At 38.8% G+C, this 27,510-nt stretch overlaps 2 protein-coding genes across 16 annotated transcripts; one reads left to right on the forward strand and one right to left on the reverse strand.

The window, feature by feature from the left end:
• The first annotated feature begins 980 nt into the window (after nucleotides 1–980).
• On the forward strand, nucleotides 981–6,575 carry LOC103426628 (uncharacterized). Of its 3 annotated transcripts, none has more exons than XR_011571975.1 (13): nucleotides 981–1,199; nucleotides 3,531–3,841; nucleotides 3,986–4,059; nucleotides 4,346–4,505; nucleotides 4,613–4,637; nucleotides 4,743–4,829; nucleotides 4,949–5,120; nucleotides 5,204–5,277; nucleotides 5,472–5,541; nucleotides 5,622–5,693; nucleotides 5,774–5,902; nucleotides 5,984–6,057; nucleotides 6,142–6,575. XR_011571975.1 is itself a non-coding variant. In XM_070806155.1 (13 exons), the coding sequence occupies exons 2-13, from the start codon at nucleotides 3,646–3,648 to the stop codon at nucleotides 6,180–6,182; spliced, it is 1,179 nt and encodes a 392-aa protein (XP_070662256.1). In that variant the 5' UTR covers nucleotides 981–1,199; nucleotides 3,531–3,645; the 3' UTR covers nucleotides 6,183–6,575. The 3 variants fall into 3 exon arrangements, 2 of the variants coding, with proteins under 2 accessions (XP_070662256.1, XP_070662259.1); XM_070806155.1 differs by having other exon boundaries at nucleotides 5,769–5,902; XM_070806158.1 differs by lacking the exon at nucleotides 981–1,199 and adding an exon at nucleotides 3,200–3,367 and having other exon boundaries at nucleotides 5,769–5,902.
• A 1,927-nt stretch (nucleotides 6,576–8,502) lies between these two features.
• Nucleotides 8,503–27,428, reverse strand: LOC103452650 (disease resistance protein RPV1-like). Of its 13 annotated transcripts, XM_070806144.1 has the most exons (14): nucleotides 27,058–27,427; nucleotides 26,855–26,895; nucleotides 26,419–26,667; nucleotides 26,152–26,206; nucleotides 26,047–26,068; nucleotides 15,621–15,720; nucleotides 14,673–14,718; nucleotides 14,144–14,207; nucleotides 13,962–14,028; nucleotides 12,510–13,085; nucleotides 11,145–12,237; nucleotides 10,217–10,495; nucleotides 9,251–10,096; nucleotides 8,503–9,163 (listed from the first exon to the last, which is right to left on the reverse strand). In XM_070806144.1, exons 10-14 carry the CDS (start codon nucleotides 13,052–13,054, stop codon nucleotides 8,627–8,629), a joined length of 3,300 nt encoding a protein of 1,099 aa, XP_070662245.1. In that variant the 5' UTR covers nucleotides 13,055–13,085; nucleotides 13,962–14,028; nucleotides 14,144–14,207; nucleotides 14,673–14,718; nucleotides 15,621–15,720; nucleotides 26,047–26,068; nucleotides 26,152–26,206; nucleotides 26,419–26,667; nucleotides 26,855–26,895; nucleotides 27,058–27,427; the 3' UTR covers nucleotides 8,503–8,626. The 13 variants fall into 13 exon arrangements, with proteins under 13 accessions (XP_070662245.1, XP_070662227.1, XP_070662243.1 ...); XM_070806126.1 differs by lacking the exon at nucleotides 26,152–26,206 and having other exon boundaries at nucleotides 14,144–14,243; nucleotides 26,047–26,151; XM_070806142.1 differs by lacking the exon at nucleotides 26,047–26,068 and having other exon boundaries at nucleotides 14,144–14,230.
• Between the last annotated feature and the right edge of the window lie 82 nt (nucleotides 27,429–27,510).

The raw sequence follows: 27,510 nt of genomic DNA on the forward strand, positions 1-27,510 counted from the left end.
GCGACCATACGACCAACGAAGCATTTAGTTAGACCATTATAAGAATTAAAATAAATTAAAATATTGTGAGTTTGTTGTGATTCCAAAGAGATGATTTAGGAGGATGGATTTCTACGCAATATAAGTATAGACGAAAATAAAATATGGTTTCATTTTAAATGTAAAGCTGATATCATAGCATCGTGGCCTCCATTATCATTACTTAAAAAAAAACATGTTTATGTTAAGCATGTATCAAATACTGATTTTGGCGTGAGGTTGTTGGGTTGTTTTGTTCATCATTAGTTTCCCCAAAGCTTATCACGCCTAATAATATTCGAGGACATGAAACATGCTCTTAATCGAGTCTTGATATGTTGTCCAATTTGCCAGATTCTCAAAGCTGGTTTTCTCTTTTAGTTGTAAGCCCCTTTTATCAATACAATTTCGTTCCTTCCTAAAAAAGAAAAATTTACATACTCGTAATCGAATTCCAATTTGTGCTAGGTTTCCTAATTGACGAGGAAGCCCACTAGTGATTATATTCAAGTAGAGTTGTTGCGCTCGTTTACATGTACCAACGAGTAATTAAGAAAATTTTACGTTTCAAGAAGTTAGGGAGAGAAAATACTGAAAATAAAGTGTGCTTTAAAATACCTGAACTTTTGGATTGTTGTTGCTTCTGGACGAAAAACACATAGTCGAAGTACGTTAGTTCTTGGCTTATTTCTCTGTCTTAAGTCTTAACCTTGCTTATTTTGTTGGGTTGTTTGTTTTCCGCATTAACCGGCTTCACATAAGCAACAGTTAATCATGAAGAGTGCATTTACAAATCACTATCACCAATCATTACATTTTTTCGTTTGATTGATTAGGTAAAAACCGTAAAATAATAGTAAAATAAACCTTGAAAGAAACGACGAGAAGCGGAGACAGTTAGCTTACGGCGGGAAAAAGGAAGAAAAAGCAAACGTCCCAAAGCAAAGCAAAAACCTCCTCAAAAGCAATCTCTCTCTCCTCTCTCTTTCTCTCTCTCAACAAAATAAAACAGAGCTGCCTCTCTCTCTGTGTTTTGTCGTAAAAAATCTGAGACATAGAGAGAGAAACTGTCTCAGACTCTCAGAGGTTTAGAGAGAGAGAGAGAGAGACTCTCGAAGCTCCCAACTCACTGCTTGATTCCTCCATTTGTGCATTGCCCCATTTGCCACTTCATCTCTCAGGTACCCTCCAAAGTAATATTTAATTTCTACAGTTTTTTATCGACATTTATTTATTTTCAGTTTTATTTCTTTGAATTTTAGATGGTAAAGATTGGATCTTTCTGTGTGTTGGAGTTGATATTGATCTGGGTTCTGTTCGTTTCTGCTCAAAAATCCAAAATTTTGATTCTTTCATCACATTTTTTTTCTTTGTTCATATAATTGCAATAGAACTGAGAACCCCTTCCAAGTTTTAAAACTGTTCCGGTGATCACAGGGCTCAAATGCTGGATTTTGTGTTTGGTTGCTGAGAAACCGAAGGAAAACAAAATTGAAGCATATACATATAATCATATAAACATCTACATTAGACATGTATTTTCACTAACTTTTTTGTCTTGTTTGTCATATTTCTCAACCACCCAGCAAAGAGTAAAGTCACTTTTTTCTTAATAATTACATATATTTTTTCCCGTAAGTTTTGACGCAACGAAAATGTTGTTCCTTATAAAGATTACGGGCTCGAATTGTAAACAGTCTACAATAAAACTTCTCCCAATTCTCACAAATCAGGGAGCTCTGTTGAGTTGGCGTCCTCCTTTAATTATATTTTTTTCCTGGCCCTTTTTTCTACTTTGCCTTCTTGGATTGTCTTCCTATTGTGCTCTTTGGAGACAGGCTAAAGCAAAAAATGTGCAGATTTATATCAGATTAGTCATGAAGAGTCAAATTACGAGTTGACCCATCTAATACCAAAACATAACTCTCCATAAGTAGCTATTTCTTTAGCATAAATTTACCAAAAAATGTACAGAATTTGAGGGTATAATCGTCATAAGAGCAAAATTGCAGAATTCAGTGGAAGATACTCGGGCACGGAGCACGCTTGCAGTTGAGGAAATGCTCTCCTAATTAATAATATAAAACACTAAAAATTAAATAAAAAATAAAAATCTGAAAGCTTTGGAGCTGTGGACTACCACGTCATCCTCCCCAGGAAGTGGAATTTTTCTGTCAAATATTGTAATGTGTGCACTTGAGTGGGTCCCACCATTGTGCTCTAGAACTCTCAAGTAGATCCATTTGGCATGCCTTTTTAATGCTTATTCTACTGTATTTGATTCTAGTCAAGCTCCATAAGTTAGGAGAGAACATGATACGATATTTCAATACGATTATTATACTGTCACGCAGAATTATTAATTTATTCATTTTATAACATATATTTCAAGTCGTTGATAGGTTAATTATGTTGGTTATTGTTCACTCATATTATAACACGTATATTAATAACATTACGTGATAGTATGACCGTCGTAATTAGAATTGTCCAACAATATGCTTAGCTCTCTGTCGTTGATAGGTTAATTATGTTGGTTACTGTTCACTCATATTATAACACGTATATTAATAACATTACGTGATAGTGTGACCGTCGTAATTAGAATTGTCCAACAATATGCTTAGCTCTCTATCATCAACAATGGTATTGATGTTGTCGTACAATGCACGTTTCTGTCGTTATAACCCACCCAACCGAAAGGCATCCGAGTTATTGTGGTGATCATTTTCTTTATGATCTTGAGAATGTTTTATTTCCATGTGCAAACCAAGTTAACCACCACCTCAAGGATAATGCTTTATCCCACTTTTGTTTTGAGTGGTGTCATCCACACACTATTTTTTACTTTTGGACGCATTTCTTATCAATTTATGTCCTTTAATCCTTTTTTTTTTAATCGGACTGCCAAAAATTGAGAGGGTTGTTGAAGATAAAAAAGAGTGTATTGATAACACCACCCTTTGTTTTTTGTTTTTTGTTTTTTTTTTTCTTAACAAAGGCGACATCTATTGCATGAAATTTGACTCCTTTGACTGTTTTATTTACCTACTTTGCGCCCAAAGTTCCTTCTTTTGGGCAGAAAATTTTGACCGACAAAAGTATGGCAGGATAGTGATTTGTTATTTTGGTTCACCTTTCAGCTAAATATAAATAGAGAAGATGGGTTTTGCCCAAAATTAAAAAGATTTGCATACCCTTCGCATATTCTTGGGAATAAGATTACATTTTGGTGCACATCTTGTCATATATAGAAGATGGGTTTGGTTTGTCACTTTTTGTAAAAAAGAATGCATTTTTTTGGGTTGCGGCAGTAGAAGAACTTACATAGAATAGGTTCACTGCCAATGTAAGTTGGTCTCCTGGGACAGATTCTATCACCAACCCAACCCATGTTGTTAAATACCAAATCAGATTTGAGCCCATCATTTTGATTTGTTAGTTTTGACTATTTGGTAACTGTATGTATAGATCTCCTATGAAATGCATGTGATTCTGTCCCACCTATGCAGGGGAAGAGAGAGAAAGTCTGACAGAGAGAGAAGCCCCGCTGGTTTTCTTTTGCTGCATTGTTCTGAATCTGTTTGATGAAGAAAAAAGCTTGAAGAAGTGTTGAATGGAGTAGAAATGGAGGAGGGTGGATCAGCAGGAAACTATCTGAGGAGTGGACTCAAAGTCAAGGTTGATTCATGGTTCAGCCAATTTCGCAATGGTTCGAATCCATGGATGGCCAGATATGTCTACGGATTCATGTTTTTGATAGCAAATCTTATGGCATGGGGTGTCCGGGATTACGGAAGAAATGTGTTGACGGAGATGGAGAGTAAGATTTGCTTTCTCTCCTCTATTCTACTTGCTTATGAACACATTGTTATAGATTCGATAAACGCACTTAGCATCTTAAACGAGTGTGTTAATCAACACATTATTAGTGCAGAATGTTTAAAACCTTTGGCTGTGAGTGCAGGATTAAAAGGATGTCATGGTGTGAAGGATTGTTTGGGTGCAGAAGGAGTCCTACGTGTAAGCTTGGGTTGCTTTGTATCCTTTTTTCTGTTTTGTTCTTCGTGGCTTGGCCTGAACTGGACTATTTCGATTGATGAGACGAGGTTTGTCGTGTAGTACACTAAATTCTGAGAAGTTTTTTGAAAAAATGGCAACACTATTCACTATTGTTTATGCATCTGAATTCGAGGAAGTGAATGCTTTTCCAAATTTCTTGTAAAAACATTGATTCTTCTACATCACTCTTGGACTTTCATATGATTTTTCTAGCTCTCTAAGTGTTGATCAAAGTAAAGTAAAACCTTAATATATACTTCATCAGTTGTTTTATATCACAATGTTTCTTTCCACTGCTGGCACATCGAAGTTGAATGAACCCAGAGATTCGTGGCAATCCGGATGGTGGTCTGCCAAGATTGTCATGTGGATTTCCTTCATCATCATTCCCTTTCTGCTTCCTGCCACAATCATTCAGCTATATGGTTAGTGTACTGTCATTCCATCAAACCAAAACTGTTTTCTTTTTCTTCTTTTTTCCGCTTTTAAATTGCACTTTCTTTTCGTCCACCTGATACAAATCTTTTTGCAGGAGAGATTGCGCATTTTGGTGCCGGGTATGATTCGATGCTGTTACATTTATTCGCTATGTACTTTCTTTTCCCCTTTCGAAATGTGTTTCTTGGGTATTCTTATAACAAGTTTTGGGATTGTTTTATCAGGGTTTTTCTCTTGATTCAGCTAATAAGCATAATCAGTTTCATTACGTGGCTGAACGATTGTTGTCAGTCTACCAAATCAGAAAGATGGTAAGACTTTGTTCAAGCTAAATCGGGTTGCCATTTTTTGTGGACTTTGGAAACAAATTCGATGTAGCTACTAGCCATAGCGTTACTCAGGCTGATTTAACTTTAGGTTTGCACTGCAGCCGGATTCATGTGATGTTACTTGCAACTGCTGCATATGTTGTATGCTTAGTGGGGATCATATTGATGTACATATGGTATGCACCGGAACCAACTTGCCTCCTCAACATCTTTTTCATAACCTGGACATTAGTACTCCTACAACTCATGACCAGTGTCTCTCTCCACCCGAAAGTAAGTTCTGCTAATCACCCTGCATTCAGGGGCTTCAGCCTTGTTTTAATGTGAGTTTGCTTGTTAAATTCCACCCCGAACAGGTGAATGCTGGCATCTTGACTCCGGGTCTCATGGGCCTTTATATAGTATTCATCTGCTGGTTTGCTATTAGAAGGTACGGTTTTAAGTCTCTTCTGTGTGAACCACCGTTAGTGCAATTTGAGATTTTGCAGATGTTATCCGGCATTGATGCATAATCTTTCAAAATCAATCATCCAGTTGATCACTAGCTTCGAATGAAAATCTAAACGTGTGACTCTGGTATATTTGTGAATTCCGTTGATCCATAATTGTTGCTTTCGAGTGCAGTGAGCCAGCGGGGACAAGCTGCAACAAGAAGGCAGATGATTCAACCAAAACAGATTGGCTCACCATCATAGTAATACTCTACTCTTAATATTGCACACAGATATCTCTTTTCTCTACACGAAATCATGACAATGACTTATTTGTTGACAGAGCTTTGTTATAGCCGTGCTTGCAATGGTTATCGCAACATTCTCAACCGGCATAGATTCCAAATGCTTTCAGGTTTGCTCTACCGTCTGAATAACTTTTAATCAATCATCTATGTTTCCTTTAGAATGAGCCTGACATCATCTGCAGTTCAGGAAGGACGAGACTGAATCCGAGGATGATGTTCCATATGGTTATGGATTCTTCCACTTTGTTTTTGCCACGGGAGCAATGTACTTTGGAATGCTGCTGATTGGTTGGAATACTCATCAATCCATGAGAAGGTATTTTTCACCACCTTGTTTGTGAATTAAAACTGAACTCCGTTCTTTCTTGCTTGCTCAACAAGTCACTTCATTCTGCAGGTTTACGATTGATGTGGGATGGGCCAGCACTTGGGTGAGGATTGTGAACGAGTGGATCGCGGTCTGCGTGTATTGTGAGTATATAACGCTAAACAAAATTGAATGCGCTCTAACTAAAATCTCGTCATGACTAAAAGGAAAATTTTGTGTTGTTGCAGTATGGATGCTAGTTGCTCCAATCATATGGGAAAGCATATAAACGGTGCAATCCGCTTAAGTTTATGTTTACATCTTGCCACATTCATCCGTTGTACATATGGGAGTGTCCAAGCCTCGCCCTCGAGGATCAAAACTCTTTGCATACTCCGAGAAGAGCCTCCTCAGGCCTCCATGGGCAGCAGCGCTGCTGGCACTTAACACCGGTGAACTGACTGCAACTTCCGGTTCGTAATGTGTGAAGATTAAGGAGGGAAAGAAAAATACACACCAGTTAAGCATTTTAAGTCTTCCTATCCAGTACCATAGAGTGTTGTGAATTCATAACACTTTCTTCTCCATATGTAATCATTGTAGTGTGAGCAAATGTGGTTTAGAAGAATCTTAGCATGTCATTATTTGTTATATTATTGAAATAGCAAATATATTGTGGGTCCTTGGAAGTGTTTCTATTATCTTTTTTAAGTTTGTGATTGGTGGTTTAAATGTGGGGTGTGATATCCACACACCTCTTTTTACTTTTCCCACACTTTTGTAGTTTTTAGCTGTCAGATCAGATGAATTGGAGAAGATCAACGAACATAAATTAACAAGGGGTGTGTGAGAAGTAAAAATGAGTGTGTGGATAGCACACCCCTTAAATATTTGGCATGTGTTCAAGCGATATTATACTTACAGGCAAGACGGATGTACATTGGGATCAAGGTGGTCCCATGATCCGAGAAATATACATGTGAAGGTTTTCTGAGGACTCTCCAAACGTTTAGTATGGGTCCCTTTTGTGTCTACCAGGTGTTTGTTTGATGAAATATATGCTAGGCATTATCTCGACTGGTTGTGTCGACAACACTCTACAAATTCTCTCGATATCACTCATCGGCTTTCTTCAGCATATGTCGATATCTGTTGACATGTGTGCAATATAGTTTGTTTGACGACAAAACGCCTCAGTGAATAAAGTGATACAATTTTTGCATAAAATGATACAATTTTTGCAAGCATGTTCTGTTTCTATCTAAAAAACTTCTACTTTAAAATTGGGACCATACAAAGTTCAAATCTAAATCCACCATTGCTTACAGAGAGGAGAGTTAAACTTGAGTACAAAAAGATACAAGATGTCCTAAACCAATATGGCTAAGCCTGATTTCTATGAAGATCGTATACGCATCGGAGATCGACGAGAAGAAGGGCTCTGTACACATCAAAGCAGGCTACCAAGAGGTCGTTTGTGTCATTCAAAAGTATTAGCAAATTGCCAATTGGTCCGTATGGTCTTAATTAGCTATTCTGACTTCAAACTTACATTGTACGAGTACACTGCTAAAACAATATCTTATGCTGATGATACATGTGTAAACTCCTCTAAATGTATATTCGTACGGCATATCATAATAGTGTACTCACGATATATAAATTGTTCTACAGTTCTTCTCTACGAGTCCGCAAAACGATGCTTTTAATTACCAAATAATTAACAGAAAAACCAAATAATATTTGTCCACCTAAATTTGAAGCTTTGTAACTTGGAAGCCAAGAAGCCAAAAGAAAAGCCTAAAGCTGCAACATTACTGGAAATTAAGAACCAAAGGCAAAACTGTAAAATCACGTATCGGAAAATAATCTCCACTCGGTCGATCGATGATCGTTTTAACATACAAAATTGGGTGGGGCACCATCACTAGTGGAAACTAAAACCGTAGTAGAAGCTTATGAACACATCAGTCGAGAGTGAAAGGGAAGTGGAGAAAATTTACGAGATATTCTATTGAGCAATCCATCATTTCTGAGTCTTGAAACGAGCTTTTTAATCATAACAGGAAAAACTTTACGATCTTACAAACAATTTCGTCTACAGTTTTGGGGAATCCAATAGAAGACTAACTATTTTTTGATTGTGCAAACGAGTTCATCGACTGCAAAGATAGTAGAAAAGGTAATCCAAACCTTCTGCTAACATATCAGGGCAAGTCAAGAATAATGAAAAAGTAGTGGAAACCATATATTGACTGGCTTCTTGAGGTTATCACTGATTTTCAAACCTTAAAAGTAAATTCCTGGAATATGTGGTGGAAGTAGGCCCAATATTTTTGCGAATACGAGTAGTATTTGTCAAATATTTTGATGAATGTCTTATATGGCTGCTTGTAATGTTGAAATGTTTCTAGATGCAATATATCTCCAAAATTCAAAACAACTAAAAAAGGTCGTACCCAGTGCACAAGGCTCCCGCTTTACGCAGGGTCTGGGAGAGGTGAATGTCGGCTAGCCTTACCCCCATTTATGAAGAGGCTGCTCCCAAGTCTCGAACCCGAGACCTACCGCTAATTCAAAACAACTAATTGAAAAAAATCATAGGAATCTGAAGTATGAAATATGTACTTGTCTTCATTATCTAATCGGGAAAGCAAAAAACACAAGAGGTGTTTGATGAACTGATTGTGATATGGCTTACATATGTAATGATAAGCGTGATGATGATATGCATCACCATCTTGATTGTGCCTCACCATAGAACCTAGCTGGATGTGGGTCAAAAACATAACCACCTTTGCCCGAAATCAAATTACGCACATTTTCCTTCATAGGTTTGTCCCATACTAGATTAACCCCTATTCTATTCAATGTATAAGAAGCAAACGTAGAGGTATAAGATCCCACTAAATTTATATCAACTTCAACTCTATCCCCGCCTTGCAAACTGAGCTTATCGTTCGATAATTGTCCCTGCCAAATATGATGGGATTCAGGTTTGTAGAATATTCTATTCCGATGTTCTTTGATTATGCTGGTCCGCAATTCGGTACGCTTAGTATAATTTATTACAGTAATGACAATTGTAGGAGGACGAACTGATATATTGCAGGAGTACGAGCATAATAGAGTCAGCCCTTCAAAATTACGACCATCGCTCGAGGGGATATCAAAACTGACTTTACTGCCATGATCATTGACAAACTCAAACCAATCGGGAACATAATTCCCAGGGAAGAAAACGCCACCAAATCCGCAAGAAGTCCATCCCTACATATACAATGCAAGTGTCATATATATACATGTGCGTTTGTGTGTGCATGTGCATGATAGGAAGGCAATGAGAGAGAGATATACCTGTAAGATGTTCTTCTTAAAATCAACTGTGAGATTAGTGCACCCTTGCATATCAATCCTTACCACGGAATTTAATGACTTATCCAAGCCTGGAACCTCAGTGAGTTTGAGTGAATCACTTACATTCAGTTTTCTCATATTTGACATTTCTGAAAAATCCGGCATTGTTTCCAATGCAGGGCAATCAACGGCATACATAGAACTCAAACTTGTTGGTAATCCCAAGATTGTATGAAGATTTTTGCATGAAGTTAACCACAATATTTCAAGCTCTGAAAGACCACTGAGGCTGGGTAGGGTATGAAAATCATTCTCACGAAGATACAAGTATTGTAAGGAACTTAGACTCCAGAGATCCTTCGGGATTTCATCTTCAGTTAAATCACACCATGCGAGATTCACACTCCTTAAAGAGTTTAAGCCGTGTAACGAATAGGGCAAACGAATTTTTTTCACATTTCCTAGGGATAAACGAGCGAGATTCTTCAATCTTACTATGGAAGGTGGTATGTGTCTTATGGATGTACTATCTACTTCAAGTATTCTCAATGATATCATCTCCCCTAAATCCTCATGCAGTTCTCTGAATTTATCACATAAATTAAGATGAAGAATCTCAACAGATTTCGACTTATAGAAATCCCTCGGAAGAGAACTAAGACTGGAACAGTTTCTAAGGTTTACCAAAGAGAGTCTTTCGAGATGACCAATGGAGGGGTGAATCTCGGACAAACTGTCACAGCCTTCCAATATTAACTCTTCAAGATTTGGGAGCTCTGAAAAGTCTGGCGATTTAATTAGGGAAAGGGAGCAACTGAGATTCATGATTTTCAACTTCTGAAGCGACTGTGGCACAAAACCAAAGAAAAATTGAAATTAATATCGAAAAAGAAGTTCTCATAAAAAAAGAGAAGGAAATCCAAAAACAAATAGAAACAGAACATCATCATGTGTAATTGATTGTACCTTGGAACCCTCCCAAACTTGTACCAGTTTACTCCACTGCATGTCTAGAACAACTAGTTTTGGTTGATTAAAAAAATCATCTGGTATGGACTTTAAAGGACATCCTTTCCAGCACAACCATATTAACTCTTTGGGAAGATGTTTGTATTCTCCATTGAGCTCTACGTAGCGGAGCTTAAGCAATCTCAGTTTCTTCATTTTGGCAAATGCTACTGTACTGAAACTAGCCGTATCAGAGCTTTGCAAATCTAGACTTAGTCCTTCAATTTTTCTAGTTCCCTGTTAAAAAAAAAAAAAAAAAAGAAGTTATACTTACAAAAAAATCATACAAACTTAACATTTCATATTCGGAAAGGTAATGCTAGGACACCAAATTTTTTAACTAAATTTGCTAACCAAATGATGTGTCACAAATAAGAAACAAGCATGTTAATCAACACTTAATTAATTAATTCAATAATCTACAACCATATCATACAAATTTCAATTTTTCATGTTCCCCTTTTGAACATCATATAATTTTCATATTTAGAACCGTTCAATTTCTTAATCTTTGAATATCATCCTTACAAAAACATCATTTGAATCAGGGATTGTTTAATCTAGTCATTCAAATTTATCAAATAAATAGACGATTTATTATTAATATGTCACTTGATACCTACATCATTGATTTATTTGATATATTTGACTAAACGATCTTCGATTATGAAATTTGCAAGTGAGGGAATGAGTTCATCACCCAAGAAGGAATTGCAAGTATTATTGATTAGGCAAAATCATGTGGGTGAATATATGCAAGTACTATTGTTGGCTAATGGAGCTCTCCTTGTGCAACTACAGATACACATGAATGATGTTTAATGTATAATAGACATACGTGGTTTATATATGTATTAATCCAAAATTATATTGGGAATGTACTTACAGATTTATTTGTCAATACGTCGGTGACATCTTGAGGATTCCACAACCTACTCCATTTTTCAGGGTGGCCAGGGGATTTTTCAAAAATGATTACTTTGGCCATTTCTCGAAGCAAATCATGCACATTCAACTCATTGCGTTCAACAGTTACAAGGCATCGTTCACAAAGAACACTGATTCCTATTGTTGCAAAAAATCCACATGCATCTAATACTTTTGCGACATAGTCCTTCTTCCATCCAATAAAGAAACAAGATATGTCAAGGAATATGGCCTTCTGTGTATCATCGAGCCCTTCAAAGCTTATTCTTAGTGGTTTTATTATTTTTCCATGAGGAGTTCTTTCCAATTTCTCCAATTGACTTTCCCACTCTCCTATGGTTCTTTTAATAAAAAAAGAACCTAAAATTTCAAGTGCTAGCGGCAAACCTCCACAGTAAGAAACAACCTTTTTTGAGAGTTCAAGATATCCTTCATCAGGCCAACTATTTTCAAATGCATGCCAACTAAAAAGCTCAAGAGCTTCTTCTTCATTCATTTCCTGAGCCATATATGTCATGTCCACTTGCTTTAGTAAATGTTCATCTCGTGTCGTAATGATTATTCTACTCCCTGGACCAAACCAATCACGTTTTCCAGCTATTGCATCCAGTTGTTCCACTTCATCTATATTGTCTATGATGACAAGTACCCGTCTATGTTGGAGATAATGTTTTATCATACTGATACCTTCATCAACACTGCTTATGTGAAGTTTCTCTTTCAAGATGTCAGAAATAAGTTTTTCTTGCAAATTAACCAGACCATGTTTACTTGTATTGTTGCTAACGTCGGCCAGGAAACTTTTGAATTCAAACTTAGAATGAATTTGGTTATAAATGGCTTTGGCAACTGTTGTTTTACCCAATCCACCCATCCCCCAAATCCCAATCATGACGACATCATTTAATCCACCACTTGAAAGATGAGTGATAATATTCTGAATGCGAGAATTGATTCCAACTTGGTGCTTGGCCACATGTAATTTGTCTGCGTTCGGAAGCCATTCCTTAATAATTTTGTCAACAATTTCTCTAATAACCTTTGCTTCACGCCTGAAAATTGAATTCGTAAGCATTAGTGGGACTCAATGAAAGCTCAGTAGGAGCTATCAATACATAAATAATTATCTTTCCTTCATATATATTATTTATACTAACTAGCTCGTATGTGATTTTGTGACGAACTTGAATAAAAGAAAGAAAGCCATTCATAAATTAAACTCCAATTACGGTTTAGGTTTTAGCTTCTGTAAAATGTTAATTATATGAGAGATTAAGTCATTCACCAACATGTTTCAAATCTTGAAAAGCAGGTGAATGATTACCCATTGTCTGTGATTTGAAAATGGTGGCCAGACAAATTTGCAGCTTCTGCAAGAGCCTTTCTCCATTGCTTTACCCTTTCTTGTTTAGCTTCACGTTCCTTGTCATCTTTTTCTTCACGGATGCCCTCTTCGTGCTTCTGAAATGCTTGAGCTAAATCTCCGTTCTGATTCCTGACATGTGAAGGATCAACATGATAGAATATTGGCAAAACACGTCGTCCCAATTTGGATCTGCACTCCATGATCTTCACCAGCTCATCAAGACACCAACTCGAATCCGCATACCTCTTTGAGAAGACAATGATAGAGATCTTTGACTCTTCGATTGCCCAGAACAGTTCTTCTTTTATTTCTTCCCCTCTTTTTAGATCTTCCTCATCGATATAAGCCTGGTATCCCCTGTCTGTTAATGCTGCGTGGAGGTGGCCCGTAAAGCCACTACGCGTGTCTTCGCCTCTGAAGCTCAAGAACACGTCGTGATTCCAAAGTTTTGACATGGAGGAGGATGAAGAGGCGGCTTCGCAGGCTGTCATGGCGGTATCCATTGTTGTGGCACCGCAGTGGTTCAGATCACGACTGAAAAAAAAGGATAGTGGTTATGTTTGTGTTACTGATCCGATGATACTGAAATCCTGGAGCCCAATCACGCTCCTTCAGTCAACAAAACAAAAGTTTATAATATTATAATGTTGGCGTATGGACTTGAGAAACGACATAATGTTGGCCGGAAGGTGCAAAGAAAGAGAGAAGAAAAGAGGAACGAAAGGACAAAGACTATCCAAAAGATTCTTGGATGTGATTACAGCTATTCATAGGAGAAACAATGGACATATTTTCATAGGAGAAACAACCTGCCCATCTTCATATATAATACATTTCAACGGACATATTTTAATAGGAGAAACAACTTTAGTTTGTACTAGAAATTTTTACCTGCGTGTTGCTGCGGGATTTGAAATTGTATGAAAGATTATCTTTGAAATATATAATAGATTGTGTGATTGAAGATTAATACTATTTACATTGAAAATGTTGGAAAAAGTTTTACACACAAAAGATTTTGCGATTCAATCCACATACAAAAGATGGTAATTTTTCCTATCTACATGCATTATGTTATGGAATGATATATATATATATATATATATATATATATATATATATATATATTCCAGAATACGTAAACTTGGAATTTTTTTGACAAATTAATCAGATTCAACAGTGGGATAGCAAGGTCGACTATAAAGTTGTGAAGTCGTGGAAGCATAAAGGAAAAATAACAAATGAGTTTCAAGAAATTATTCCACAAATGTGATTCTGCAAAATCTATTAAAGACAATTGGTATAAGATTAGCAATCTTGAGTAGTGTAACAACATCAACAAAATAACTATAAACCATAGTTGAACATAATTCAAATTTCGTTTACAAAAGAAAAAGAAAACAGACTTACAATAATTCAACCTTCAATCCTGAAGTCCTACTCAAAGAGCCAAACTTGAATGCGAGCTTTCTGAAACCTGCCAAACAATACAGATAAAAAGGTAACACCCTAGTCAGAAATGAACCGAGGTGCGAGTTTTCTAGGAAACCCAGATGACAAAATCAACAAAATAGAATGGAAAAATGACTTACACTTTTAAGGCATGCTCGAATCTTGATCTAAACTTGGTGGTGGGTCGATTGTTGGTCACCAACTCTAAATGAAGAATTCATCAGAACCTAGAAATTTAAACTAAGAATTTTCCAAAATCAATATTTACCAAAAACCAGTTACTTGGTTATCATGCATGATGGCTTGCCAAAGACTAAATTAAGAATGCACAACTTTACTTTTATGATTATTTTCAATGACAGCTAAAAGGTCATATCCAAATGAAAATAAAAGTTAGGACTTCACAAAACCAATTAAAAATCTAATTCCAAAGTTGCAAACACCCACCAAATGATTTCAGATAAGTTTTAAACTAAAGGTCAGACCCAAATGAAATTAAAAGTTAGGACTTCACAAAACCAATTGAAAATCTGATTCCAAAGTTTCAAAAACCCACCAAATGATTAAGGATAAGGTTTAAACTCAAAACCCAACAGAAACAAAAGCATTGGTGTGAATTAACTGTATCTAATTGAAGAAACTAAAACAAAAGTATAGTAATGTATATACCTCAAAATGTCAAGCAACTAAGTTCTTCCTCCGACGACCCAAAACTCTGAAAATTCCACACAAAAAAGGGGTAAGCCCATTAGCAATTCATAGCTTTCAAAATTAGCAAAAACTTGGGCAACAATAAAGACGCGTTGAGAACCATCACTTTTTCCCCTTATGTATTTGAAAAGATATTTTATAAGTAGTTTATGTAGTCATTCTGATCATGTTGCATATAAATTCTTTTTCTAGACATAAAAATATGGCAGTTTATGGCATCTGTTGAATAACATGGTTGAAAGTTTTAAAATTGATATATTCAATTTTCATGTGTAAAACTAAAACATATAGCTAAAGCTATTGGATCTATATATCCATATCAATCATGTCGTAATTGAATGTTTATCAATGTAAATAGATGATTTTAGTCATGTGATAACATGTTTCTTGATAGTATAAGCTGAAGTTTGGTCTAAGTTGGATAAAAATCAACCAAAATCTTAATAAGACTCTTTTAACTTTTAACCAAAAATGAGCACCACAGTACTACACTAAGTTTTATCATGCATAAAATACACAGCACTGATTGCCACTTTTACAGCAAGAACAATACTTTACCAGAAGAAAACAACAAAACACTCAAAACCCAGAAACAGAAACACACTTAGGACTCAAACTCCCCAAAAACATGAGAGAGAGAGAGGATGAAAAACAATATTATTTTTCACACAAACTCAAAATTGCTTATAAAATTACAAAACAAAACAAATGAATGCAAATCCAAAATTGCCCTAAATTAAATCTGATTAGTTAAATGTTTGTTGCCCTACAAATGTTGTTACACCCGACAAAACTTGCTTTGAAGTTGATATTTTGGTCAATCCAGGAGAAAATGAGTTATTGCTTTTGGAGCATTTGTCATGGAGAATACCATCTCCCTGTTGAATGATCTAAAAAAGTACTTACAGCTTCTGGTGGCCATAATAATTTAGGAGGCCCTTCTCTCCAGATTTTCTCAATAACTTTCCTTTTTGTAGCTGGTAAGATTGCAACTCCAAGAATTGCTCTGAAGAGATATATGCAAACAAAATCAAACTAAAACTAAGCTATTGGAAGAAATTTAGAAAACACAAACACCACTACAACTCAGAGTTAAAGTCAATAGAAACCAAATGGTAGAAGTTGAAAAAAAATATGGTCATGAATCGAGAACTTCATCAAACTAACAGCAATAAAATCTCATATAATCTGTCAAAAACCAAAAAAGAGAGAGGTAATTTCAAGACCTTGTAATGCCGAGGCCTCGTACAGTGTAGTAATAATATATGGTTGATGCACCTTTTGCTCAATCAAATCATTTGTTTGGCTAAAAAAATAAATATCTATAAATACATTCACGTCCAATTTATGAGAAATCATGGGAAAGCAAATGCACTGATAACGGAATCATGAATATGAAGAACTTGCCAAAAAGAAAAAGAAAACTTCTTATAGTGTGCCAAGAACATCCTCCTACTCCTAGCAATTTTTTTTATGGTATTATCCACTTCTCAATTCATAATTCAACCAGTAACTCAAAGTCTACAGTGTATGAAAAAGTGATATCTTAGTTGATCACAACGATAATTAAGCAGATTAAATGACGACCCATAATGCATACAAATTTAGAAAAGAAAAGGTTCAAAACCGCCATAGGAAAATGCAGAATACATATACGGGAAATCAAAAGAAGAGAAGCAAAAAAGGAAGAAAAACCAAACAAAATTATTAGGTTTGGGATATACCTCTGAAACGCCACAATCATCAAAGTCAAACATTAACAATCCAAAAATTTATGGAAAATACCAATAAATGCTCAACTAAAAATGAAAGAAAACGTAGAATAAGTTTACATGTTCTCCCCCTAATTAAACTGGAATACAATTCACCACTAATATTCTCGTCATCCTCTTCAGCCTGAAAAATTTAGTAGAAATATTCTATGAAGAAGCTAAATGGAGACAGTAATATTAGCAATGGAGGAACTGAATTGATAACTAAAACTGCAAGACCAAATAACTACAATAGATTCAAAACAGAAACTCGTCTGTTAGATGTCTCATCTTCAGGCAGTGCCTTGTTCTTTTTTTTTTTTTTTTTGGTTGCATGTCTTGTGAAGTTCAACTCCGCCTATGTCTTACATGGCCGGTCCCAAGCCCGGATAAAGGAGGAGGGGGAGGGCGTCAGGTAGTCGACAGCCGGCACTCCATGATCACGTCGAATCCTTATGAAAATGAATCCAGAACAAAATCGCGCTAAAGCTAGGGCGTCACCCGTAAGTGGCGCGCTGTGTGGCCTGAGCACAGTGATAAGTGAGCAAGGGTCGCTGTATCTCCATCGGCACCCGGATGCAGTGTTAAATGAGCAAGGGGGCCATAGAAACTTCTTTTCGAACGACTCCACCCAAAGTTGTTTGGGAGCATATGCTCCTATCAACTTTACCCGGGACACACAAAAGAAGTACTTTGATCCTATTAGACGGGGGAGGGTGAAGAAGCTAGGACAGAAGGGTAGAGTTCAAGAGAGCAAAATGCGTTTAGGAACGTGGAATATAGGAACCTTAACGGGAAAATCTATGGAAGTAGTGGAAGTTATGGTGAGGAGAAGGATAAATATTATGTGCCTACAAGAAACTAAGTGGGTTGGTAGTAAGGCAAAGGATCTAGAAAACTCAGGGTTTAAACTTTGGTATTCGGGCACAAATAGAACGAGAAACGGTGTTGGCATCATCGTGGACAAGACCTTGGTACAAGATGTTGTAGATGTCAAGAGGGTAGGAGATAGAATCATGGCAATCAAGATTGTAATAGGACAAGAACTTATCAATGTGATTAGTGCGTACGCACCTCAAGTAGGGTTGGATACGAGTTCGAAGGAGAAATTTTGGGAAGATCTTGGAGACTTGGTGCAAGGAATTGCTCAGACGGAGAAGTTATTTATAGGAGGAGATTTAAATGGACACGTGGGCAGGGAGACAGGCAACTATGGAGGTTTTCATGGTGGCCATGGTTTTGGGGAGAGAAACGAGGATGGGGAAGCTATCTTGGATTTTGCAATGGCATATGATCTCTTCTTAGCCAACACCTTCTTTAAGAAGAGAGAAGAACATGTGATCACTTACAAGAGTGGGTCGTCAAAAACACAAATAGATTTTCTTCTAATGAGGAAAGGGGATCGTATAACTTGTAAGGATTGCAAAGTTATACCAGGAGAGAGCGTGGCTAATCAACATCGCTTGTTGGTGATGGATGTACATATCAAAAGAGTAAGACAAAAGAACAAGACTTGGAAGTGCCCAAGGACTAGATGGTGGAATCTAAAAGAAGAAAAACAAGCCATTTTCAAAGAGAAGGTAATCACCCAATGTGTGTGGGATAGAGAGGGGGAAGCTAGCCAAATGTGGGATTCCATGGCTAGTTGTATCCGAAAAGTAGCAAAAGAGGTATTAGGAGAGTCCAAGGGCTTTGCCCCACACCAAAAGGAATCTTGGTGGTGGAATGAGGAGGTACAAACAAAGGTGAAGGCTAAGAAGGAATGTTGTAAAGCCTTATACAAGGAGAGGACTGATGAAAATGGTGAAAGGTATAGAAAAGCGAAGCAAGAGGCGAAGAAAGCTGTCAGAGAAGCTAAGTTAGCGGCTTACGACGATATGTATAAACGACTAGATACCAAAGAAGGAGAGTTGGATATCTATAAACTATCTAGAGCAAGGGAAAAGAAGACAAGGGACCTAAACCAAGTGAGGTGCATCAAGGATGAGGATGGAAAGGTTCTTGCTACAGAGAACGCGGTTAAAGACAGATGGAGAGGTTATTTTCATAATCTTTTCAATGAAGGACATGAAATGAGTGCTTCTTTAGGGGAGTTGAGTAACTCAGAAGAGTGTAGAAACTACTCTTTTTATCGTCGAATCCGGAAGGAAGAAGTGATTGTAGCTTTGAAGAAGATGAAGCATAAAAAAGCAATAGGCCCAGACGATATACCAATCGAAGTGTGGAAACTTTTGGGAGAGACAGGTATAACATGGCTCACTGACGTTTTCAATAGGATTTTGAAAACGAAGAAGATGCCAAATGAGTGGCGAATGAGCACTTTGGTGCCTATTTACAAGAATAAGGGCGACGTACAAAATTGCATGAACTATAGGGGTATTAAGCTAATGAGTCATACAATGAAGCTCTGGGAGAGAGTCATTGAGCATAGATTGAGGCAAGAGACACGGGTTTCGGACAACCAATTCGGGTTCATGCCAGGGCGCTCAACCATGGAGGCAATCTATCTCTTGCGAAGATTGATGGAAAGATATAGAGATGGGAAAAAGGATTTACACATGGTCTTTATAGATTTGGAAAAAGCGTATGATAGGGTCCCAAGAGACATTCTTTGGAGGATTTTAGAGAAGAAAGGAGTACGAGTAGCATATATCCAAGCTATAAAGGATATGTATGAAGGAGCAAAGACTGCCGTAAGAACTCATGAAGGACAAACCGAAAGCTTTCCCATAACTGTAGGATTACATCAAGGCTCATCCTTAAGTCCTTACCTTTTTGCGTTGGTAATGGATGAGTTAACACGACATATTCAAGATGATATTCCTTGGTGTATGCTTTTCGCAGACGATATAGTGTTGATAGATGAAACTCAGGAAGGGGTAAATGCAAAGCTTAACCTTTGGAGAGAAGTGTTGGAATCTAAAGGTCTTCGCCTAAGCCGATCAAAGACAGAATATATGGAGTGCAAGTTCAGTGCAAATGGAGGCCAAAACGAGTTAGGGGTGAGGATCGGAGATCAAGAAATACCAAAGAGCGACCGTTTTCGTTACCTAGGATCTATCTTGCAAAAGAACGGAGAATTAGAGGGAGATCTCAACCATAGAATACAAGCTGGATGGATGAAGTGGAAGAGTGCATCCGGCGTGTTGTGTGACCGCCGTATGCCACTGAAGCTCAAGGGAAAATTTTATAGGACGGCAATAAGGCCGGCGATGCTGTATGGCACAGAATGTTGGGCGGTGAAACATCAACACGTACACAAAATGGGTGTAGCGGAGATGAGGATGCTTCGTTGGATGTGTGGGCACACGAGAAAGGATAAGATTAGGAATGAGGATATCCGGGGTAAAGTAGGAGTAGCCGAAATTGAAGGAAAGATGAGAGAAAATCGGTTACGGTGGTTTGGACATGTGCAAAGAAGGCCTACTGACGTTCCGATTAGAAGATGCGACTATGGGACAGAGGTTCAGGGCCGAAGGGGTAGAGGAAGACCTAGGAAAACTTTGGAAGAGACTCTAAGAAAAGACTTAGAGTACTTGGATCTAACGAAGGACATGACACAGGATCGAGCACAATGGCGTTCTAAGATTCATATAGCCGATCCCACTCAGTGACTTGGATTTTCCAAGTCTCCAACCGAGAAGTTTTCCTCACTCGGGAAATTAAGGGAACACTACCCCAACCTACATGCTCCACTCAGAAAGCTTCAACATACAAGCTTTAACAAAAGAAAATTCAAAGAACTTAGCGAAGAAGGCTTTGGTGTATTTAACACAATACGTTGAAATGAAGGAAAGCTTATTTATTGATATCCCCGATAAGCTACAAATATGTACATATACATGAGTCAAAATAAGCACACAAGAGGGAGCCTTCACAAAGGTTGCTTAGGAGAAGTCTCAGCAGTCGGTAGAGCCCCAGAAAGAGAAGGCACCGGAGGGGGATCATTTGGAGCCTCAGTACTGGACAGAACCCTAGAAGGAGGAGGCATCAGAGGTTGATCATTTGGAGCTTCATTACGCGGTACAGCCCCAGAAGACGAAGGCAATAAATGCCTTTGGAACAAACCCACAAATCTCTGATGATCAAGTAAAACCTGACCATCAGTTTCCTTCATCTGGTCAAGCTTCCTCTTCATGTTTGTAGCATAGTCATGTGCAAGCCGGTGCAACTGTTTATTCTCATGCTTGAGCCCTCTAATCTCCTGTTTGAGACTCATCACTTCAGCCGCCAATGATTCAACTTGGCGGGTTCGAGCAAATAGGCGTTGGGCCATATTAGACACAGAACCTGCACACTGAACACTGAGAGCCAGCGAATCCTTAACAGCTAACTCATCAGACCGTTTGGAAAGTAGTCTGTTATCTTTGGGAGTGAGAAGGTTCCTGGCCACCACCGCAGCGGTCATATCATTCTTCATCACGGAATCCCCAACGGTAAGAGGACCAGTAGGGGAGACGAAGGATGGGCGCCATATGTTGTCTGGAGAAGGCGGGGCTGCCTCTTCAACAAGGTTCAAGTCAAAACGACGGTCGGAGGGGCCAGACATTTTCAAAGGTGTTGAAGAGAGAAGAGGTCGGACAAATCAAGATCTTAGAAGTGCAAGAATGAAGCTTCTACTGGTGGAGATTCAAGTGTGCTTTGGAACTTAATGCCAGCCCCTATAAAAATCTGCACTCGACGAAGCTTCAGAAATCGAAGAGGCGCCTGCTCAGAAATCGAAGAGGCGTTTGCTTTCTCAAAAGCTGGGCTGCTTAGAGATCACGAGGGTTGATCTCAGAAATCGAAGAGGCGTTTGCTTTCTCAAAAGTTGGGCTGCTCAAAGACCACGAAGGCCGATCTCAAAAATCGAAGAGGCGCTCGCTTTCTCAAAAGCTGGGCTCCCCAGAGACCACGAGGGCCGATATCAGAAATCGAAGAGGCACCTACTTTTCCAGCCTTTTCCAGCCTTGTCAGCACCTGTCACACGCACACTCAGTTTTGCGGAAATTATGGGCATTCTGTCAAAGACTTCTGGGGAAGTAGAAAACATATGAATCTTACTGTTCAATCACCCACTTCCCACACGCAACAATAGCTCATGGGTACCACAGATAACTTTGCCAAAGTTCTCTGCCAAAGTTGAGCACGTGAAGGTTGCAGCTCCCACTACATCGCTCTGACCAAGAAGGGTAAAAGAATAGCAAAGAAACAGCACTAACAAAGTTTAGACCCATAAATTTTGAAGGTCTAACTACCATATTATTACCCACAAGGGTAAAGGAACAGTACCACTGCTGGATAATTGGAAAGTCCCTGTGTGTCAACCTATGTGCTTCGTGGCAAGGTAGACTAGCAAACATGCCCAACCTTTACTCACATTCGAGAAAACACTCCCAATAAGATTGCTTGCTCCAAAATCGAAGAGGCACCGTCCTCCGAATCTCGAGAGCCAGACTCCCAACATGACTACTTTCTTAAAAATCGAAGAGAGGGTAAAGGAACAGTACCATTGCTGGATAATTGGAAAGTCCCTGTGTGTCAACCTTTGTGCTTCGTGGCAAGGTAGACTAGCAAACATGCCCAACCTTTACTCACATTCGAGAAAACACTCCCAACAAGATTGCTTGCTCCAAAATCGAAGAGGTACCGCCCTCCGAATCTCGAGAGCCAGACTCCCAACATGATTACTTTCTCAAAAATCGAAGAGACACTGCTCCCCGAATCTCGAGAGCCAGACCCCCAGCATGATTGCTTTTTCAAAAATCGATGAGGCATCGTTCTCCGAATCAATCGAAGAGGCGCTCGCTTTCTCAAAAGCTGGGCTGCTCAGAGACCACGAGGGCCGATCTCAGAAATCGAAGAGGCACCTACTTTTCTAGCCTTGTCAGCACCTGTCACACGCACACTCAGCTTTGCAGAAATTATGGGCATTCTGTCGAAGACTTCTGGTGAAGTAGAAAGCACATGAATCTTACTGTTCAATCACCCACTTCCCACACGCAACAATAGCTCATGGGTACCACAAATCACTTTGCCAAAGTTCTCTGCCAAAGTTGAGCACGTGAAGCTTGCAGCTCCCACTACATCGCTCTGACCAAGAAAGGTAAAAGAATAGCAAAGAAACAGCACTAACAAAAGTTTAGACACATAAATTTTGAAGGTCTAGCTACCATATTATTACCCACAACTGTAAAGGAACAGTACCACTGCTGGATAATTGGAAAGTCCCTGTGTGTCAACCTCTGTGCTTCGTGGCAAGGTAGACTAGCAAACATGCCCAACCTTTACTCACATTCGAGAAAACACTCCCAATAAGATTGCTTGCTCCAAAATCGAAGAGGCACCGTCCTCCGAATCTCGAGAGCCAGACTCCCAACATGACTACTTTCTCAAAATCGAAGAGAGGGTAAAGGAACAGTACCATTGCTGGATAATTGGAAAGTCCCTGTGTGTCAACCTTTGTGCTTCGTGGCAAGGTAGACTAGCAAACATGCCCAACCTTTACTCACATTCGAGACAACACTCCCAACAAGATTGCTTGCTCCAAAATCGAAGAGGCACCGCCCTCCGAATCTCGAGAGCCAGACTCCCAACATGATTACTTCCTCAAAAATCGAAGAGACACTGCTCTCCGAATCTCGAGAGTCATACCCCCAGCATGATTGCTTTCTCAAAAATCGAAGAGGCATCGTTCTCCGAATCTCGAGAGCCAGATACCACAGACCACTTTTTCAAAGTGCTCTGACAGAGTTAAAACATGTGAAACTGGCAGCTCCCACTACCGTGCTATGACCAAGCAGGGTAAAGGAATAGCATTACTACTTGTTGTTAGGGAGACTCCTATATATGTCGACCTCCATCCCCAACGGACAGGCAGACCTGCAAAAATGCTCAACCCTTCATCATATCTGAGAGGGCACTCCCAACGAAGCTTTTCGAAATATTCAGCTTTCTTTCCCCCCGATAATACCTCTGCAAACAAGCTATACTAGAGCAAGAATATCTCATATCATCAGGGTTAAAAGCAAGAGTATCCCATATCATGCTTTTTCCCTGTCTTTTCTTTTGGCCTTGTTTTTACCTGCAAGACAAGGAGAAAGAGAGCAATCAGTCAGCACTTGGAATCAAGCTTCCAGCCAGGAACTGACTGCCTGGAACCCCTTACCTGATTACTTACCTGGCATTGCTCTCGAGTACTCATCTTCAACATCTTATGTTTCCAGGGAAGATTCCGCATCTGCTTGAGGAACAGATAGGGCAAGTGCGAAGGATACAAGGAAGCATGTGGAGACAAGCGTAACAGCACACGTGCCGATACATTCATTACTCTGTCAAAAGCAAAAGTATCCCATATCAGCAGGGTGGAACGTACTCTAGATTTGATGGACTTGTTTTGACCCTCAAATTCTTCAGTCGGCCTTATACTCTGGAGAAAACCAGAAAACCCTCCAGCTCAGTTCAAGAATAAGCCTGTGGAAAGTTACTTCTTCAAAAGCAAAAGTATCTCATATCATCTCTTCTCATTTTTCTTCTCTTTATCCTTCATGCTGCTGCAAGATGGGGAGAAGGTGAACAATCAGTCGGAGCTCTGATTGCTTACCTTGTCTGTCACCTCTTTCAGCAGACCCCCTAGCTCGGCGACTTGGGGGACTCCTACTACATGGTTTGTATCGCGCTTGACCAAGCCTGAAACTACAAGTAAGCTTCAAGTGAAATTGATACATTACCTTGTGCATCTCCACCAGTTAAAGATACCACCCCTGGATGGAGGAAGAGTACTTCCAGAGAAGATGCCACATCTACCTATGAGACAGATAAGGCAAGTCAAGACGACACCACACTCCGATACTTAGAAGTTTCGTGATTACGAGATCATTCTCCCACAATATTTCCTAATGTCATTTGTACTAAATCATTCACTTGTACTCACTAAATGAGAGCTTCAACCTATGTACTTGTGTAAACCCTTCACAATTAATGAGAACTCTTCTATTCCGTGGACGTAGCCAATCTGGGTGAACCACGTACATCTTGTGTTTGCTTTCCTATCTCTATCCATTTATATACTTATCCACACTAATGACCGGAGCAATCTAGCGAAGATCACAAAAAGCGATCGTTTTCGCTACCTAGGATCTATCTTGCAAGAGAACGGAGAATTAGATGGAGATCTCAACCATAGAATACGAGCTGGATGGAAAGAGTACATCCGGCGTGTTGTGTGACCGTCGTAGGCCACTGAAGCTCAAGGGAAAATTTTATAGGACGGCAATAAGGCTAGCGATGTTGTATGGCACAGAATGTTGGGTGGTGAAGCATCAACACGTACACAAAATGGGTGTAGCGGAGATGAGGATGCTTCGTGGGATGTGTGGGCACACGAGAAAGGATAAGATTGGGAATGAGGATATCCGAGGTAAAGTAGGAGTAGCCGAAATTGTAGGAAAGATGAGAGAAAATCGGCTCCGGTGATTTTGAACATGTGCAAAGAAGGCCGACTGACGCTCCGGTTCGAAGATGTGACTACGGGACAGAGGTTCAGGGCCGAAGGGGTAGAGGAAGACCTAGGACAACTTTGGAAGAGACTCTAAGAAAAGACTTAGAGTACTTGGATCTAACGGAGGACATGACACAAAACCGAGCGCAATGGCGTTCTAGGATTCATATAGCCGACCCCACTTAGTGGGAAAAGGCTTTGTTGTTGTTGTTGTTGTTGATGTCTTGTGAAGTTCATGTAAATCAACAAAATTGGTACTTTTGACACAACCAACAATGGAGAGGTAAAAAGTTAAAAACAGAAGGAATGTCTTCAGTTTTGTAATGGATTTTGCAAGTCAGAAATTCTGTTCGAGAATTTGCAACCCAGAAAGTCCGCCATCAATTATTAACATCACAGATAAGCACCAAATGAAGGCCAATCTAATAAGCCAAAATATGTAGGGCACTAAAGAAATTATTGCCCGGTAACAATGATAGATAAGCACATGTGAAACTAAAGAAATTTTTCATTACTATCAACTCCAAAAAAAAAAAAACCTATGCAATCCAAAAAATGTTGATACAGAGTTGGAGTATCGATGCCTGAAATTGGTATTTGAACCACCAACTACCTCCGTGAATATGTTTGTTTGCTTAATGGTTTGGGTTGAAGTTGTGAAAGGAAATGTAATTTCTTAATAGAAGAAGAGAATGCAGAGACAAACACAGAATGGTTCACGTGGCCACCTCAAAACAGGTTGACAATTAAGCTTCACTATGAATGGAAAGATTAATAGATGACAATTAAGAAGGCCTGATACCCAAGCTGAAATCAGAGATATCCTTTGTAAACAAAAAGACTCAGCATTTCCACTTAAAAATAACTTTTTTTGTGTTAGGGGGGGGCCCCCGTGTGGCCCCGCGGCCGCGGGGGGTGTTGTGAAAGCTCAGAAAAAGACATCAAATTTTATACTTATTGCATGCAAGGTATGCAACAGCCTCCCACCGATTAAATATCATAGAAATAAAAGAAATCGAATCAAGAAAAAAGATAATTACACAATGATTACACCTTCACTAAGAAAATAAATTATAAAAACGAAGACCGCGAGAATAATTGCCTTAGCTTTGTACTGTGATTTGCTGCCAAAAACAAAACATTTTTCCATGAGGAGAAGTAAGAACATACTGAAACTTGTTTGCAAATGGATGAGAAAAATTTATACCTGAAACAGATCGGAAATTTATTAGGAAAGATAGATCAGCCCACATATGTGCAATCTATATACAAAAAACCACTCTCTTTATTAGCCAAATCGTTTCACAAGTCCAAAAACACAGAATTATATCTTGAACAATGCCCATTAATGATTTCCCATTTACTTAAGCCCAACATCAAAAGCCAATGAACTGATAAAAGAGCGAAAAAGAGAAACAAAAAACCTTAATTAAGCAATTAAATGGAGTATTACTTGATAGAGCTGGAAAATTACCCAGTTCCTCAGAAAGAGGATCAAGAGTGACTAATGAGAGTGCAGAGAAACGAATGCTTGAGAAATCGGGCTCTGAGCTCAAAGTTGGGGCTTCCACTTTCCAATTGGTGAAGAAATAACAGAGAAAACACAGAGAGCCAACCCACCAAAAATATTCAAATGGGTTTCTTCTAATTCAAAATTTGGACCACCCAAATTCCGATGAAGCAATAACCATTCAAAATTCCAGCAGATTGAAGCCCTCACAGACTACAAATTATCAATACCCAGCTATAAAAAAATAAAGCTGCGAGCCATTCTCTAAATCTCAGGCACCAATCCAAATCACCAGTAATTTGTACATAATGATAAGAATCTAGCAGTATTTCCATTGTTTAAAACCCAAATTCAAGATATCATGAAAAATGGAAACTTTATATGGAAATTGAAGCTTCACCTGCAGATCAGCAGCGGCAAACGGAATCCAACGGCATGTACCTCAAAAGTGAGAGAGAGAGAGAGAGCTGAGAGATGAGTGAGAGAATCGATAAACAAAACCCCAAAATCACAAAAGGAAATTTGAACAGAAAACAAATTTGCAAACCCAAAATCACAAAAACGAACTTGAAACACCCACACCGAGAAAGCTGTAAAACTCACCAGGAAACGCTAGCTTTTCTGGGTAAAATATTGATTCGAATCGAATTGAAGAACCGAGGAAAGTTCTACTAGATCAGTGGTATTTCCAGCAAGAAAGCACCTTGTTTGTAATTCGTGAGAGGTTAGAGAGCGAGAGAAGCCGATTTGGGAGCCAAAGAAAGCGAGGTTGGAGACCGTCAGAAGCTGAGAATTGCGAGAGAGAAAATGGAAAAGGAAAGGAAAAGCGGAGAAGAAGTCACGATTATCGACGCGTGGGTTGCATTCCACTGTGCCAATTACGAAAACGAACGGGCAATGGGGAGCTGGCTGAGGGAGACAGAATTCGAGAAGCAGCGCTCTGACTTTTTTTTCTTACGAGAGAAAGCGGAATGAAGAGAATCGACAAGAGGAGGAATCATTTAAAGCGATGATCGACGCGCGGGAATTGAGGGTAAATTTGCCATTTTTCTGTGA

The sequence above is a fragment of the Malus domestica genome, chromosome 02, assembly GCF_042453785.1.
Source record: "Malus domestica chromosome 02, GDT2T_hap1".
In the NCBI taxonomy this organism is placed as follows: Eukaryota; Viridiplantae; Streptophyta; class Magnoliopsida; order Rosales; family Rosaceae; genus Malus; species Malus domestica.

Bases quoted from the DNA above. Each gene is read 5' to 3' on its own strand.
- LOC103452650 (XM_070806146.1), bottom strand. From the start codon at position 13,054: ATGGATACCGCCATGACAGCCTGCGAAGCCGCCTCTTCATCCTCCTCC. The intron at 10,097-10,216 runs GTACAATCAATT...TTTGTGCCACAG, and splicing joins AAGTTTGGGAGGGTTCCAAG to TCGCTTCAGAAGTTGAAAAT. The intron at 9,164-9,250 runs GTATATCTCTCT...TTGTATATGTAG, and splicing joins TTAAGAAGAACATCTTACAG to GGATGGACTTCTTGCGGATT.
- LOC103426628 (XM_070806155.1), top strand. From the start codon at position 3,646: ATGGAGGAGGGTGGATCAGCAGGAAACTATCTGAGGAGTGGACTCAAA. The intron at 3,842-3,985 runs GTAAGATTTGCT...CTGTGAGTGCAG, and splicing joins TGTGTTGACGGAGATGGAGA to GATTAAAAGGATGTCATGGT. The intron at 4,638-4,742 runs GTATGATTCGAT...TTGTTTTATCAG, and splicing joins ATTGCGCATTTTGGTGCCGG to GGTTTTTCTCTTGATTCAGC.